This window comes from Fusarium oxysporum, chromosome 3 (genome assembly GCF_000149955.1).
Source record: "Fusarium oxysporum f. sp. lycopersici 4287 chromosome 3, whole genome shotgun sequence".
Lineage (NCBI taxonomy): Eukaryota > Fungi > Ascomycota > Sordariomycetes > Hypocreales > Nectriaceae > Fusarium > Fusarium oxysporum.
In genome coordinates this window covers 4,582,199-4,596,346 of record NC_030988.1, presented here as the reverse complement: position 1 = coordinate 4,596,346, position 14,148 = coordinate 4,582,199, and the positions used below count along the sequence as shown (strand labels likewise).

Here is a 14,148-nt window from a genome sequence, read left to right as displayed (position 1 = left end):
AAGATGGCCGAGGAAACTACTGATGGTAGACTCTTCAAAGCTGGTCTCACTGCTAGTTTAGGCGCCAGGCCCGTCAAGGACATTAGCGAGTATGAAGATACGGATGCAGAGCTTTGGGGGGGGGGGGGGGAGGGGGGGTTGCGTTACGTTACTCCCTGGGTTTCTCCTAGGCTAGCAACTTGAATGGAGATGGGGTTATCGAGATAAAACATAGTTGTGATCTTGCATTTCAGGTGTGACGGACTTCTTCTTTCCACTTCACGTAGTTGCAAGTGGGGAGGTGAAAGCGTATTCTTCATATGGTCCTGTTTGCTCTCTGGAATGGACAGTCAACTGGCAACATCTCATATCCCTCACGGAGAGGCACAGCGCCAGATTGGCCAACGATGGTTCTGTCGATATGTTATACATTACTAGACTTGTCACTCTATGTTGACAGAAACGTGCCGCCGTGACATTCAAGAGAAGATTCTGTCTATGGTAAACAATTCTGAACCCACTAGGTTCGCTAAGTAGAATGATAACAGCCACAGTTGATCACATGTAATCGTAATCCGACCCCATAGTTGATCCTAACGCGTTACTGACAGAAAATCCTGATCACATATTAACCAGGCAGAGATTAGCTAAGGGGCCTGCTAAAGGTTACGTGCCAGAATTCTCGCCTCGTGCTGGCATACTCTAAGTCTCTCATCTCTGGTCATCACATGTGCTGCATACTCACATGGACAACAGCCAAAGCTACCCATACCGCCCATGTGTTCCATACCCGCACTAACATCGCAATGGGCGGGAGCGAGCATGATAGGGAGGGGCAGCGCGGGGATAGGGGTTGTTACTTGAGTTGAGCACCCGGGCCAGTCATAGAGAGAGTGAGTGAACGCGGGAGTAGGCGACACATCGCTCACGGTCATAGGACTTGTGTTTGAGTCGGCCCATGATGGGATACTAGGGCTTGAGGGAAGCGCACTCCATGAGTCAACAGCAACAAGGTTGCCGCAAAGACCATGTTGCGACCATATATTGTTGACAAGAGAGCTAGATAGCAGGGTAGGTTGTCGGACAACTTCAACGACGCAGGGGGAAGAGGGAGGTAGCAGAGGCTTTATAAGAGCACTGATGCAGTTCTTGACCTCCTCACTCTTGCCGCAGAGGAGTTCGCCGGTACCCCCCTCCTCAAGCCCCTCAAGGGCAGAGACGTGGGTGCAAAAAACAAACTTATTGATGTCCTGGACAAAGTCTTCGTGAAGCCTCTTACACTGCTGCTCCTTGCCTGTCCAGTCGTATGTGCTGGCCTTTGCATCGACACAGTGAATCACCTTGTGGTACTCAACGAGCGCATCGATGGTATCCTTTGTGAGCTTGTAGGAGACCTCATTTCGCAGAACCATGTCGACATGAACAACGTAAGCCTCAACATGGACGAGCACATAGTTCATGATGGCCTCGAATAGACGATTGCTGGCATCCCGCTTAAAGCCAGACTCGGGTGTCTTGGGTAGCATAAGCGATGTCAAGGTCCAGATGGCATTCGGCGACGAAAGAGTTTCGGTGAGACATCGCTGGTGCTGCAGTACGGAGTTAAGGGGGCGTTTGACCCTATTGATACGCTTCAGAGTTTGTGTGAGCCACTGTTCGACCTTTGAACCCAAGGCAACATCAACGGATGGAGCTCGAGGGGCAAATGCAGCAGCGGATGCTGGTAGGAGTTGCACAGGCATGATTCTTCGTCAGATGGTAGTAGAAGCAGGATGGATGTTGGACCTGATTCTTGTAAAGTGCTCTAGATGCACAGTCGCAACTTGAGAGGGATATGACCAAGATACGTAAGGTATTTAACAGAAAAACGAGAGCTCTCACAATACAGGCAAACAATTCAGCGGAGCAGATAAAATGTCGTTGCTTCGCGATGTTCGCTAGCGCCAACAAACCTGTCAAGGATCACCTGGATGAACATGTCAACAAAACCCCTGCATATTCCTCCTCTGCACCATATTCCAGTAGCATTTACATGGAAATGTAGGCCGCCTCTCCATGCTTTTTTTGCACATTGTCTGATACTAACTCGAGCCAGGCTAGCTAGGAACTGCCAAGTAAACCATACAGCTCCGTGTGGCTTGATTCGAGTGAAAGGAGGTTCGACAGTCAGCACAAAGCGGAAGGTATGTAGGATGTGTATCCACATGCGTATTTCCATTCTGACTGTAGTAGCATTAATATCCAGAAGTTGTATTTACTTTTGCTACCCCATAATCTTCATTATGTCAGTAGACCATGCCCCTGTTTGAAGACGCTAGCAGGCCGATAACTACTGATTTGTGACTCCATTTGGAACGTTAAATAACACGCACCAGATCTTTGACAGATTAACTTGCTGAGAAAGCTTGATTTAGGCTGGCTTGACCTCTCATAGTAATATGGCTCCCTTTCTTGTCGTTTAAGCGTTTTCGCCACTGCCTAAAAACGGGGCTGAGGTGTGGAGCCGGCGAGTGCATCAGAAATTTGTCACGGGATGTCCAAATAACAAGGTCGACAAATTTAGTAGATGGTTGCCGTTCGACGAATAGGTGATAAGAGCGGCAACGGGATACTTTGTGAGCAAACATCGAAACTTGCCTCCATTGATGCATGGTGACGCGCTAAAGATGAACTTGGTACTGGACCTATGCGCAATCAAAACACCGCCTACTTCTTCCCATTCCAGTGCCTGAGGACATGCGACTAAGTATTCTCCTGTTGAGCGATTGGAAGTCTCCACCTGTTGACTGCTTCATCCCCTGTCCCATACCCACCTCGGGATCGCCGACCACCCGTTAGGGGGACAACAAATCACCCGCTTTAGATTAGGCTAATCCTAACAATCAACCACAATCGCTGCAATATCGCGCTTTGTTTCTCTCCATCCAAGGTCACCATATGGTGCAATGTGAAACACCGCCATGGCTTATGAGAACCACGACGGACCTGCCAACCATCATAGCAACACCAGCAACTGTCCAACACGCTCCTCGATCGACCAGCGTCTGTAGAGCTTCCCTCAACCTTCTGCACCACCTATCACCGATGAAGCACCGCATCATGCGATGGAATCTAAGAAGAACCGACCTCCAGCAGGCCCCATTGAACCAGTCAAATTTCCAGTCAATCAACATGGACCCCGGCGTTCGAAAGGCAGTGAAAAGTTCAGGAATCCAGGCTCTTCTTGACGATATCGATGGAACAACAGCAATACAACTTCCAAACATATTGGGTAAGCCCTCGTCTATCCGCGCAAACAGAGGACCTTGGTGCGGGGTCGGCTGTTCATCACGGCAATTTTTCAGGTAATTGAATGGCATTGCACTCAGTTAAATTGTTACCACACCCAGCTTCATGCTGTATGTAGATGGGGTTCAAGACAAAATTAATTGGTGACATGCGATTTGACAGTTCAATCAATGCTACAGCGAGAACGAGAAATGCCATTTGAGGCCATTCTTCCATCAGAAACGGAAAATGCCAGCTCTTGCTGTAATCACAATCGCCAGCCCTTGATTGTTGCCTGTACAGTCACAATAAAAACCTCATAGCTCTGGACAAAGTGGAATGGATAGAAAAAATAGAGTCCTTTCCTTTATCGGCTCGTGTCAACTTGGTTGTAGATACCAATGTACTGGCCTGTTGCAATTGACCCGGCGACTCGCTCCGGCTACCTTGCTGCTAAAATTAACTGACCCCCACATTCCGATACCAGATGCCTTGAGGAACGAAAGGCGTCAAGAGGACGGACAAAAAGGCGGGGCCAGGCCAGATCCCCACTCAAAAATTCACGTGAATTTGAACGTGTCATCGCCGTGTCGAACCCCACTCGCGTAGTTCGCGCCAAAATTCCTCAACGTTCCTCTGCAACGTCTGCCCTGCACCAGTCCCCGGTGTTGGCTTCCGACCAAATCATCGACTCTGTTTGCCTCACTGTCTGTTCGCTCATCTCCTCCAATCTCAGCTCAGCTTGTGCCATCTCCACTGGCACCACGTTTCCCACGAAGTCCCTGTCTCGCGCCTCGGAGAGTAGCATGATGCCGTCAAGTGATCTGCACCTCGACAGCTGAACGTACAGACTGTATGTGTCACACTGGCTTGGAACCAGCAGGCCGTCGATGTTCGTGGTTCTTGTCCCCCCGGAGCTCTAGAGCGACCCTGTCTAACTTCTCGCCTGTACCTTGTAGTCCGTACATGCGAACGCTGGGGCGCACGGCAAGCCCTTGCGGGAAACGTCATGTTGCTGCCATGGCCGCTTTCTTACGCACTCGATTTTGGCACTTACAGGCGTCAAGAGCATGATACCTGCAGGCATTCCGACAAAGTGGAGGTCGCTCGTCGTCTCCGACGTTACCAGAAGCCCCGCGGGCGGCCCGAAGTGGAGGACTGTATCAGCATTAATCCCAAGGCCCGGAAGGCCTTGTCGAGAACAACCCCCACTGCCTCATTTCTAGCGTCGTTGACACGTCTTAGTCCTTGATGCATATCCTGTTTCACGACCACCAGCATGCCGAGGACAAACATAAACACGGCAGGCACCGATATAGCGCTATCATCGCCTTGGCCCAAAATCATGACCGCTTCTTCCTCCGTCGGCTTACCGTCTTTCCACTTATGCTCGGAAACGAAGGTGTGGAGAGGGGCATGTCGCTGCCTCTGGAACGCGAGTGTTGCCTCTACATTCAGGTTCCATCAGTTCCTGTTGAGTGGAGTCACCACTGCGATACCCGACTCCCATGGAATGCGTCTCTCCTCGTGATAGCCGTTGCTGTTCAGAAACTCGACACGTGTTATGAGCCTGCGTAGTCGTGGATCTTGCGCGGCACGAACTTTTTCCTTGGGCACCACCACGGTGAACTTCCTCCACAGGACGTAGGCGACGTCGTGTTGTCTTTGCTGCTCGAGACCGAAGCCGTGGCCTTGCCCGCGTGGGAAGCTTGAGCTTGGGAGCAGTATTGACCACTCTTGTACTGGACGAAACTGGTGGAAGTCCCCGCAAAATATAATTACTGGGATATCGCCGAAATCTTCAGTCGACTCTCGAAGCCTCCGCAGCTGCACATTGACGGCGTATAGCATCCTCGCACCCAACATGCCGACCTCATCGATGATCAGTGCATATTTCTCTTGCCAGTCCATCTTGGCCTGCCCGTCGATACGACGGCCTGCCGAGCTAGATGGCGCGCCTGTTCTTGTACTCGTGTCTCTGGAGAAGTTGCAAGCTGAATGGATGGTGATTCTATTAATGTTTGCCGCCGTTGCAGTCACGAGCAAGCGATGCGACTGTGACCTACGGCGAACAGCTCGGCGATGGCGGCGATGACCCGCGATTTGCCGGTACCTCCATTGCCTCCGATGAATAAGCATAGCTGTGCGGTGCAATGCTCATCTCGGCGCACCTGGTCAAGTTGGCGGCAGATCAGCCAGAAGGCTATGCTCTGTCTTCTGTTGGGCGTCAGGGATTTGGCCACTTGTCTCCTGACCTCACAAAACGATGTGAACAGGCCGAACATGATGCTTGTTGATGGATTCGTGTCCTCCATCCAGTCGGCAGTCGCGGCCTGGCCGTTCTGTTGCTCTAAGTCTTCGGACCCTCCGCGTGCTGTGGCTCTGTCGATGGGTATCGTAGCGCCCGGCCAACTCTGCATCCCCTGAAAAGCCTTTTCCCGGTCGCGGGAGAGGCTGATTTGCTGCGACTTGATAGCCCTTAGTTGCTCTTGCCTTGGCGTTCCCGTACTCGAGACGGTCCCTTGAGGAGGGCTAAGGCCATCGTTCAGGATGATCGCGGCATTCAGGCCCTCCTCGGACGCCAATGCGGTCTCCTAGAACTAGTACATTTGCTCGACTATTGCGGAGAGCTCTTTCGACGCGGCCGTTATCACCGTTCGTGTTATCGCATTCCTCAATACATCGATCAGGCGGGTCGCTGTACCGATGCCATCCGGCCGATACCCTGCTGCGTTGTGCTCTCCATTCCTGTCGGTGCTGTGCGATCCGGTCGCATCAGCAATCGGATCGCTTTTTCCTGACAGGACCCCACTGCCGGGCATCCAACGCCCCATCCTCGGCGGATCGCCGCAGCAGTTGTATGTTATCTGCTAGCTATGCAATGCGCCTGGGAGGACACGCCTTGTGTCTTTTACAGATGTTGTTGGTGTCATCAGGGTCATCAGTTGCCTCACACAGGAACATGTCCCATGGACAAAGAGCGGAATGTGTTGTACTGCTGCTCTGACGCAGTTTGCGTGAGTCAGTAGGGCTCTGCGTCGCGGCCACACGATAGCCTGTTGCTTCGGTCGCTGCAGCGTCTGATCCATGATTTGGATGATGACCAGGACCTGTCTACTTCCACTTCACCAGAGGCGATACCCTGCCCCTTCCACTTCAGCTTGACGACCGATATGTAGTCGTATAGAGCGAGACCCTCCAAAGCCTGCCGAGTTGCAGATACGCTTGTAACAATGAGATCCTCTGTCCCGCCTTGCCCAGCATGACCGTCTCTCCAGCCTGCTCGTATCCGTCAACCCTACCAGCAGCGAGTCTCAAAAGGTGCCACCACCGGAAGACATGCCAATACATGGTGCACACGTTCAGGAACGTCCAGGCACTGCTGTTCGTGAATTCCTTGCCACAGCCCTGGCAATAGGCCACCACCTCGGCCTGCGACAAAGCTCGTTCCGTGCAAATTCGATTGGCGACGCACAACAGGAGCTGCCAAGTTTCATTTTGTCTCTCCGCGTTTCCAGTCGAGTTTCGTGTGTCATTCAGCTGACTTCTGGCCTTGCCGTCACTCGGGAGCCAGGTCAGCTCTTTGGCTGCCACGATCCTCTTCCACACCGGGTCCTCAACCTTGGTCGCATAATTTGTCACGTAATATATCAGCGACAAGCCCTTGCATTTCGTCACGATGAAAGAGATGTCGTAGTTGTGTCGCAACCCCATAGCCATCGCTTTGTTTCATCGATTCACTAGCCCGTGACCGCGTCGGATGCGCAGAAGTCCGTCCTTCGTGAAACATGTCTTCTCTACCACTTGCCAAGGTGCGCCAAACCGGTAAGGATTTCATTCTGTTGTCTGCCAATGACATACTTGACGCACGTTGGACTATGCGTGTGGACTTGTACAGCGCCGGCACAGAAGTTTGCCTCCTCCCCGAAAGATGCGGCGAATTGACGCGTATTGCCTATCAGCCTAGAAATCCCTGCCGTTACCAACGTCTTCGCTCGCATGACAGCCGATGCTCCTTCGTCAAGATCCTGCTGGACGTGTCAGTTGTTCTCGGTTCTATGCCTCGACTTGGTGAACGACGAACCTCCGAGAATATGCTGTCCACGTAATCGATCACTCGTTTCCGGTATGCGACGTGCTCCTCTCCCTAAACATCCCTCGAAAGAGTACTTAGATGCATGTTTCCCTGGAGCCAGAGGAGGCCGTGAAGGTGGAGAGCGCCCCTCTCGTTCGTCTCTACCGCCACGTTGTACTGGCTGACGAGGACAAACACCGACTCCTCCCCAACGTTCACGTAATGTTCAAAACACATGGACACTTTCCGGTGGAAGAAGATGGCCAAACTAACAGAATCTGATATGGCGAGTCGGGCCCTCTTGTACGCTTGATCAAGACCTAGAAACTTTTCGGCTTCCTCGGTTTCGCGGGTACGGCACGCTGTCAGCTTCAGCTTGATCGGGTTAGTGATATCGTTCGGGTTGAGCATGTACCAGATCGCAGGAATGCTGTAACGAACTATCAGGGGACTTGATCTTCCGCCGCATGGTCAATCGACTTTCCCTTGACATTGGTTGACGATAGCCATATAATGACAGGCTCCTCAGCAGCTGGTTTACAGCCGGATCTGCAGTCTTACCGGAGGACTCCAGCTCGATACTCGCCTTTTCGAGCCTTGCGGCTGTCAATTCCTTGATTGTGTGCTCTACTTGTGAAAAATCGCTATTTCGGATGCTTGCCATACTTACTCGGCGGTTCCTCGACCGCACCCTTATATTGAAGACGAGAAAGAGGAAGCCGAAATGCGACGCAAATCCCCCACCGTGTCGCTGCACTAACTTTGCCCATGCTTCTGTCAGACATTACGTGTATTTGGTCCATTGATCCAGATTGGTATATTCATTTTGTCTTATGATCAAGTTCTGCCCCTTGGAGGTTTTACCATTTCGGCTGTAATCTTAAAGTATCCCTGGTTGCACGTAACACCCAGTGTCTGTTCAACAGCTTCTTGGGTTATGTTCCGCGATGAAACCTGCCGTCACGCAGCGAACTCTGCCTCGCAAATTTGGAGAGCAGCCTCTCTCTCAGCAACGACCCATTCTTCGACCTGTCGGGGTCCGCCCATGCCTCTGGGGAGCAAACTGGGGAACGTTCTTGCCAGGTACCACGTGTCGAAATGATCAGCAAAATCCTCGCCGCGAGAAATAGCAAGGCTGGGCTCGGCAACTCGGTTATACCACACCTTGGCCGACGCTCTGCACGCATTTCTGCGCCACTGGTCCTCGACCGCGGCCTCGCCCATGGACTCGAGAAGATGTCGCAGATTTCCAGCGTCAGTTATGTCGGGCCAGCCATCTAAGTCGAATATACCCGATGATCCGGTCTCGTAAAGGCGCTCGCCCTTGTCATCAGCCCCGCGCCCATCGTCCCTATTGACGCAATCGTAACCGGTGGCCACACCAGGTGCGTTCTGTTCCTTTAACAGCGCCCCAACTATCTCCTGAATGTCGATCGGATCGTGGTCGTCAATGCCACGCGCTGTTGGCGGAACGATATGTGCCGTCTGCGTCTTCTCCCTCGCCGATGGCTCGTTCCGCTCCAATCGCTCAAAGACTTGGGACGGCACGCCGTGTGCTGGTGTATCCCAGCTATTCATTTCAGCTATGTCAATACTGATGTCGTCATATAAATGGTTATGCCTCTTCAGCCACGGCAGCGCTTTCTCGACGACACTCCGCCGCACTGATAATAACGCCAGCAGATCGCTTGGCGCCGGTTTCTCCCTGGCCCTGCCACGACACATGGATATCATCCAGCACCTTTAATAGCGGATGGGGGAGAACATTCTTTACGAGCTCCTGAACGTTGTTCGGGAACACTGTAATATGCCCTTTCACATGCCTTGGATACGCCCTGCCTGTGTCCGTCTGAGATGCTATATCTGGTGATGAAGCCGTAACACGAGTTCAGCGCAATCAGCTTCTCTTCAACGGGGGTAAGCCCTTCAACTGTCGGGAAACATATGCTCGCAACCCAGTCACGTATGGAGCTGCGCTGCTGGAGACAACACATCTCGCCTGAGGTGCCTCAAGCAGTCCGCACAACTGCGAATATTCTGCCCCGCCGGCAAGCACCGAGGGCATTTGAAGGGTGAGTCGCCTGGTTTCTTGATAGGAATTGCTGTCCACCAATCCCACCCGACATCCTCTAGCTCAACCCCGCCATACTTCCGATAACAGAGCAGGCAAGTGAGAGTTGGCAATGTCTTCATGTTATGGAACGCCTTGTAGAAGTTCTGAACTGTCTTGACCTTGCTCTCATACGGCACAGACTCGCATCATTCCTACCTATGAGACAATCGTTCCTTCTCGGTGAACTCTACTTCCAGCACCTGCAGAATGTTGGCAAAAACTTAGACCTGGACTTCCTCGCCAATGCTCTGGCGGTCTTCTCTTCCGATGCGCTTCGGCCCCGACCGTCCTGCCTCGCATTTCACCCTTTATGCCGCGACCATACGTGATGGAAGCTATGGGGGCTTCGGGAACCTTTTTGGCAAAGCCAGTACCCATGCTATATCTAGATCCTGCCCATTTGTTATCTGTCTCGACAGATGACCAGCCAAGCTAACACACTGCTAAGCAAGACGGAGATCAACCCCAGGTATGGAAGTCCTTGGGCTTCTTTATTTTGCAAGTGAAAAGATTATTTGTAATGAAATTCAGCAATAGGGGCAGAAGTTGCTCACATAAGTGAAGAGGCTTCTACCAGGAACCAGCCATAACAAAGCGGCGGTCAGGTCACTACGCATAAGGCATATTCGATAGACGCATTCGACCAGGGGATTCCGTCATGCCACCTCTATTATACACCTCCAGATACGCTTAAGAGCGTGATACAATGGAGTGGCGCTCTCGGCTGATTTGTTAGCATTCTAATTCTGTACTAGAGCAATACGAAGTAGAGATGGGCAATGTAAGAACCAGTCTGTGTCATGCCCTAGATTATTAAATAGTAGGACTACAGTTCTTTTCTTGTACCTACACTCTGAAGTGGTATTCGTACTACCAGCTCGAACCGGTCTTTTGGGACGCCCTTGTCTGTAGGTTGGTAGCAAGTAAGCCCAAGCAGAACACGGGCAATAGAAACTGACCCGCCAGCGTGGAGACTTGGGGTAAGTTCACCAAGGGTGCCGAGACCATGAAACATGGGCACGAGGAGAATTGGGCCGGGATTTTGGAGAAGTAAAACAAAGACAAGGGGATGCGAGAGTAACTGAAGTGCAGTTAACAGCACTTTAAACTTAGAGTCTAGGTCATAGTTACATAAGATTGAAAACCGTTGTGTATCTTACACCTGTTTAAAGCAGAATTATCAGTCGACAGCCAGCAGTAAATAATGATCATTTCAAAGGCGAATGGAGTGATTCATGCGACATTACGTAGAGATAATCGAACAATACAGGAGAGGAATCTATTATTCATCCATTTCATGGTAGAAAGAGTAGCGGCCTTGTCAAGAGGTTATAATAAGAAGGCGTTTGCGTCGCGATATCCTAATTCATTGTGTAGATGTACTATATAGGTGCTCTTAACTAGCTTTTCTTACAGCTATAGCCGTTCGAGTCTAGTGAAGTAGACTATAATGATACGAGTAACTTTACATAATGCCCCCATCTCATGCAATTTCCTCAGCTATGTCATAGATTTCGTACTGTATGTCTTGCATATCAGCTCTCATATCCTCTATTGCCATTGCTAAGTCCTCAAGTCTTCTAATTAGAAAGTAAAAGTGGATCTGGCCTCGTGAGCTCCTGTGGACGTCTCGATGGCGTGTGTTTGGGGTCGGAGACTCGCTTGAGCTGGCGAAACTGGCTCCCTCAATATTCTGGGGTGCCCCGCGTTCGCCGCGCCTTGTTATACGTCCGTATCTTTGGCTCAACGTTGATTGAGGAACTGGAGGGGTTTGCGGAATCGAGATTCCACTATCCCCATCAGAATCAGGGACAATGAAGGCATCAGAATCACCGCTATCGTCTAGACCACGTTCGCTATGTTCTACAGGGTATTAAGATCTAGTAATATGCAATTTTAAGATTAACACCCATACCTAAGGCTGAAACCGCTTCGCTCATCGAATCGACGAAGGCTTCGTGGTCATGAATGCGGCGATACATTGTTGGGTGGTGTAATAATATTATGCTGCCACTAGCAAATAAGTCGCGTCTCTTAGCGAAAAGGAAACACGGGAGGGAAGGGGGGTTCTATAAGATATATATACCACAGGTACATCATATGTATTGTTATGTCATTTGCTCACAAAGCTGTATGGTCGTACTACTTCAGCGTCGATTTGCGGCTTAAGCAAAACTTGGCCATTACCTCCGGTCAGATACCGTGGAATCGCACTGGGTAAAGCATAATATGAAATGGCGTTTTTCATGCCAGATTCACTTCCAGTCTAGTATCAGTCATCTGCATCTACATTGCAGTAGCGGATTGTAAAGGTCTAGAGGATCCTCTGCCCTGTCTGCGTTTTATATAAAGCGCTATTTTGAACCGTCTTGCTGTGTGGAGGTCAAGGGGGGACAGAGGACGTGTAGTTTTTCAACAGTTTTTTGTTTACTTGAGCCAGTATAAGTCATCACGAGTACTTGAGATCCTTTTTGGCCAGAGTAAAGATGACAAATAGATGTTTCCGTAGGAGGTATGTAGTTTGAAACGATGGCCGCCCGCCGTCTCTCTTCGCGAATCTTGTTGACCATCTCCTGCATCGCGCCTTCTCCATGATCTTCGTCGTATCGCCCTGAGTCGATGAGGAACCTTGCTTTCGGAATTCCGTTGCAGTTATAGTCGGGGCTTTGCGACATGCCTTTCATTCTACAAAGTTGGTCATCTCCGATCACCAGAGGGGTCGGGCTAGTCCGCGAAGCTTGGACCATGGCATGGAATAACGTCATCGTAGATATATCGGCAATGTCTATGCTATCAGAAAAGAGGTTAATAAGAAATGATCAACAGTGTCTTCTGTCGGAGCAGCATTACATACAGAGACTGTGGTCCGCGACCGTCATCTTCGTCATGAGCCGAGATGAGCAGTCCAGACAGCATGGTCAGCTCAAGCTTGCGACGCAAATTTGCAGATCTGCAGTGACATACACAGCACGATTACCAAAGTCTTTATTGAGGACCAAGCAGAGGGAAAGCTGAGTGGAAATGTGACTCTCCCAGCACCCGGCATATTTTCGCCGTGGGCATCAACCGAAAATGTTTTACGTAGAAAAATGATCCAAGACGCCAGTTTTGGAAGGTGCAGCTCTCGTGAGGCCTGTGGCATACTCTATCCATCTAATGCCTGAACAGATTGTACAGCATCTGAACATACTTTGTTCAGGAAGGAGGCAACTGCCATAGCAGTGCATCCTCGTGAAACAGCTTTATATATGCCTGTTAGACAGGGCGTTTCCTTGGGGTTGTAAACTACCCTAGAGCCAAGCTCATGATAATTAAGCCTTGTTGACATCGTGCCGCGTCCTGATGCCTACATGATACAGAAATGAACAGACGAGGTCAGCTGAGTGACCTCGACTTGATAGTCGACTTCATGATGGCAAATGGTGGGACGACATGCAAGATTACCCCTTCGAACGTGAACCTGTCACCGGCGTTTGGGTGTTGAAATTGCTTTTCGGGATGGTAACATCAAGTAGGTGGTGACATCATACTCAGCGTCTAAAAAAGAACACAAGCCAATGGGCTGGGTGACCCGAACAGCCCGAAGTGGCTGGGCGAATTGAAGGGTCAAATTTTGACAGTTCTCGAGCCCACCATGTAATGGGTCTTAACCAAATTCGATCTAGCGTGGTCGCTTGCTTCCACTCATTTAAATTCTCCTTTTCTCTCATCCACATTCTCTGTTTCTCTCTTCTCTACAAGCTCCTGCGAATGTAAGACAGTCAGGACACAAGCTCCTACGGTTGTAGGACGGTCAGAGATACTTTTTATTTTATTTTTATGTTTTAGTCTTCTTTTTTGTTTAGTCTTCTTTTTTGTTTGTCTTTTTTTATTTATTTATTATTTTTTTTTTTTATACCAGTAGGTCATGTCGTTTGTCCGTTATAGGACTCTTTGGACAAGTAAGCATTCTGTGTAAGCTCGATCAGTCCGTGTCGTAAAAACTACCGGCGCCGTGCTAGCTATGGCGGACAAATTTGACCGTGAGTTGGCTCATACCGTCCTAGATTGGCGGCGGCGGCAGCTTTAGTTCCTGGCCAAGCCTCTGCCGTTAGATAAACTCTTGATTGCCATAGTGATGATGAGGCCCGTATCGTCTGTAGTATAGGTGGGCAAACATCCAAAACGAAAAAGCGGCCAATCTCGGCTTTCATAGGACTGTGGGTATGGACAAATGCGCCTGGTTCCTGAATGGGTGACACTCCGTCCGGTTTCGGCCCAAGACTACAACACATATGCGGTCGTTCTGTAGGACGGATCGGCGATTTTGGGACTGTGGGCGCCCACGTAAAATTCTGACAAAGGAACGGGCCAAATTGGGCTCGCCTTGGCCCATGCATCAACCAACTATGCATGAACCCCAAGTTTGAAAAGTTCAAAAATCGCCATCGACGGAGCATATCCTAGAGGCAGTTAGTGCCTTCCGTTCAAAACCGTACAATCCAATTGCACTTGCGCTCGAGTCGACTTTGTCTTCGGATCTACGCACAACTGTGAGTGCCATGACACCATGCCATTACGCTGGCGGCTTGGTTTGACCGAAAGGGCACTAGTCACTAATGCATGCTTACATACGTTGCCTACTTTATCGTCCTCAGCTCCTCGAGCCCCTGTACTGGTGCGCGTGCTGTCACTCCGGGTAACTTACCTAGCTTAAGTCTGATTTGGACGATCT

At 50.4% G+C, this 14,148-nt stretch overlaps 7 protein-coding genes across 7 annotated transcripts; 2 read left to right on the top strand and 5 right to left on the bottom strand.

Annotated features, from left to right (window-relative positions):
• Positions 1 to 3: 3 nt before the first annotated feature.
• On the top strand, positions 4 to 523 carry FOXG_06920 (uncharacterized protein; the record flags this gene model as incomplete). Its single annotated transcript, XM_018385553.1, has 1 exon — positions 4 to 523. The coding sequence occupies one exon, from the start codon at positions 4 to 6 to the stop codon at positions 181 to 183; it is 180 nt and encodes a 59-aa protein (XP_018242982.1). The 3' UTR covers positions 184 to 523.
• A 115-nt stretch (positions 524 to 638) lies between these two features.
• On the bottom strand, positions 639 to 1,721 carry FOXG_06919 (uncharacterized protein; the record flags this gene model as incomplete). Its single annotated transcript, XM_018385552.1, has 1 exon — positions 639 to 1,721. One exon carries the CDS (start codon positions 1,719 to 1,721, stop codon positions 639 to 641), a length of 1,083 nt encoding a protein of 360 aa, XP_018242981.1.
• Positions 1,722 to 4,368: 2,647 nt separating this feature from the next.
• FOXG_06918 (uncharacterized protein) lies at positions 4,369 to 6,022 on the bottom strand (the record flags this gene model as incomplete). Its single annotated transcript, XM_018385551.1, has 4 exons — positions 4,369 to 4,694; positions 4,746 to 5,224; positions 5,287 to 5,840; positions 5,951 to 6,022. The coding sequence occupies 4 exons, from the start codon at positions 6,020 to 6,022 to the stop codon at positions 4,369 to 4,371; spliced, it is 1,431 nt and encodes a 476-aa protein (XP_018242980.1).
• A 1,012-nt stretch (positions 6,023 to 7,034) lies between these two features.
• Positions 7,035 to 7,355, top strand: FOXG_19461 (uncharacterized protein; the record flags this gene model as incomplete). Its single annotated transcript, XM_018399675.1, has 1 exon — positions 7,035 to 7,355. The coding sequence occupies one exon, from the start codon at positions 7,035 to 7,037 to the stop codon at positions 7,353 to 7,355; it is 321 nt and encodes a 106-aa protein (XP_018242979.1).
• Positions 7,356 to 7,393: 38 nt separating this feature from the next.
• FOXG_06917 (uncharacterized protein) lies at positions 7,394 to 7,985 on the bottom strand (the record flags this gene model as incomplete). Its single annotated transcript, XM_018385550.1, has 2 exons — positions 7,394 to 7,696; positions 7,737 to 7,985. The coding sequence occupies 2 exons, from the start codon at positions 7,983 to 7,985 to the stop codon at positions 7,394 to 7,396; spliced, it is 552 nt and encodes a 183-aa protein (XP_018242978.1).
• A 296-nt stretch (positions 7,986 to 8,281) lies between these two features.
• FOXG_06916 (uncharacterized protein) lies at positions 8,282 to 10,117 on the bottom strand (the record flags this gene model as incomplete). The annotated part of the gene is made up of 1 exon (XM_018385549.1): positions 8,282 to 10,117. Exon 1 carries the CDS (start codon positions 9,053 to 9,055, stop codon positions 8,282 to 8,284), a length of 774 nt encoding a protein of 257 aa, XP_018242977.1. The 5' UTR covers positions 9,056 to 10,117.
• An 800-nt stretch (positions 10,118 to 10,917) lies between these two features.
• On the bottom strand, positions 10,918 to 12,350 carry FOXG_06915 (uncharacterized protein; the record flags this gene model as incomplete). The annotated part of the gene is made up of 3 exons (XM_018385548.1): positions 10,918 to 11,297; positions 11,866 to 12,224; positions 12,289 to 12,350. The coding sequence occupies 3 exons, from the start codon at positions 12,348 to 12,350 to the stop codon at positions 10,918 to 10,920; spliced, it is 801 nt and encodes a 266-aa protein (XP_018242976.1).
• Positions 12,351 to 14,148: the final 1,798 nt, after the last annotated feature.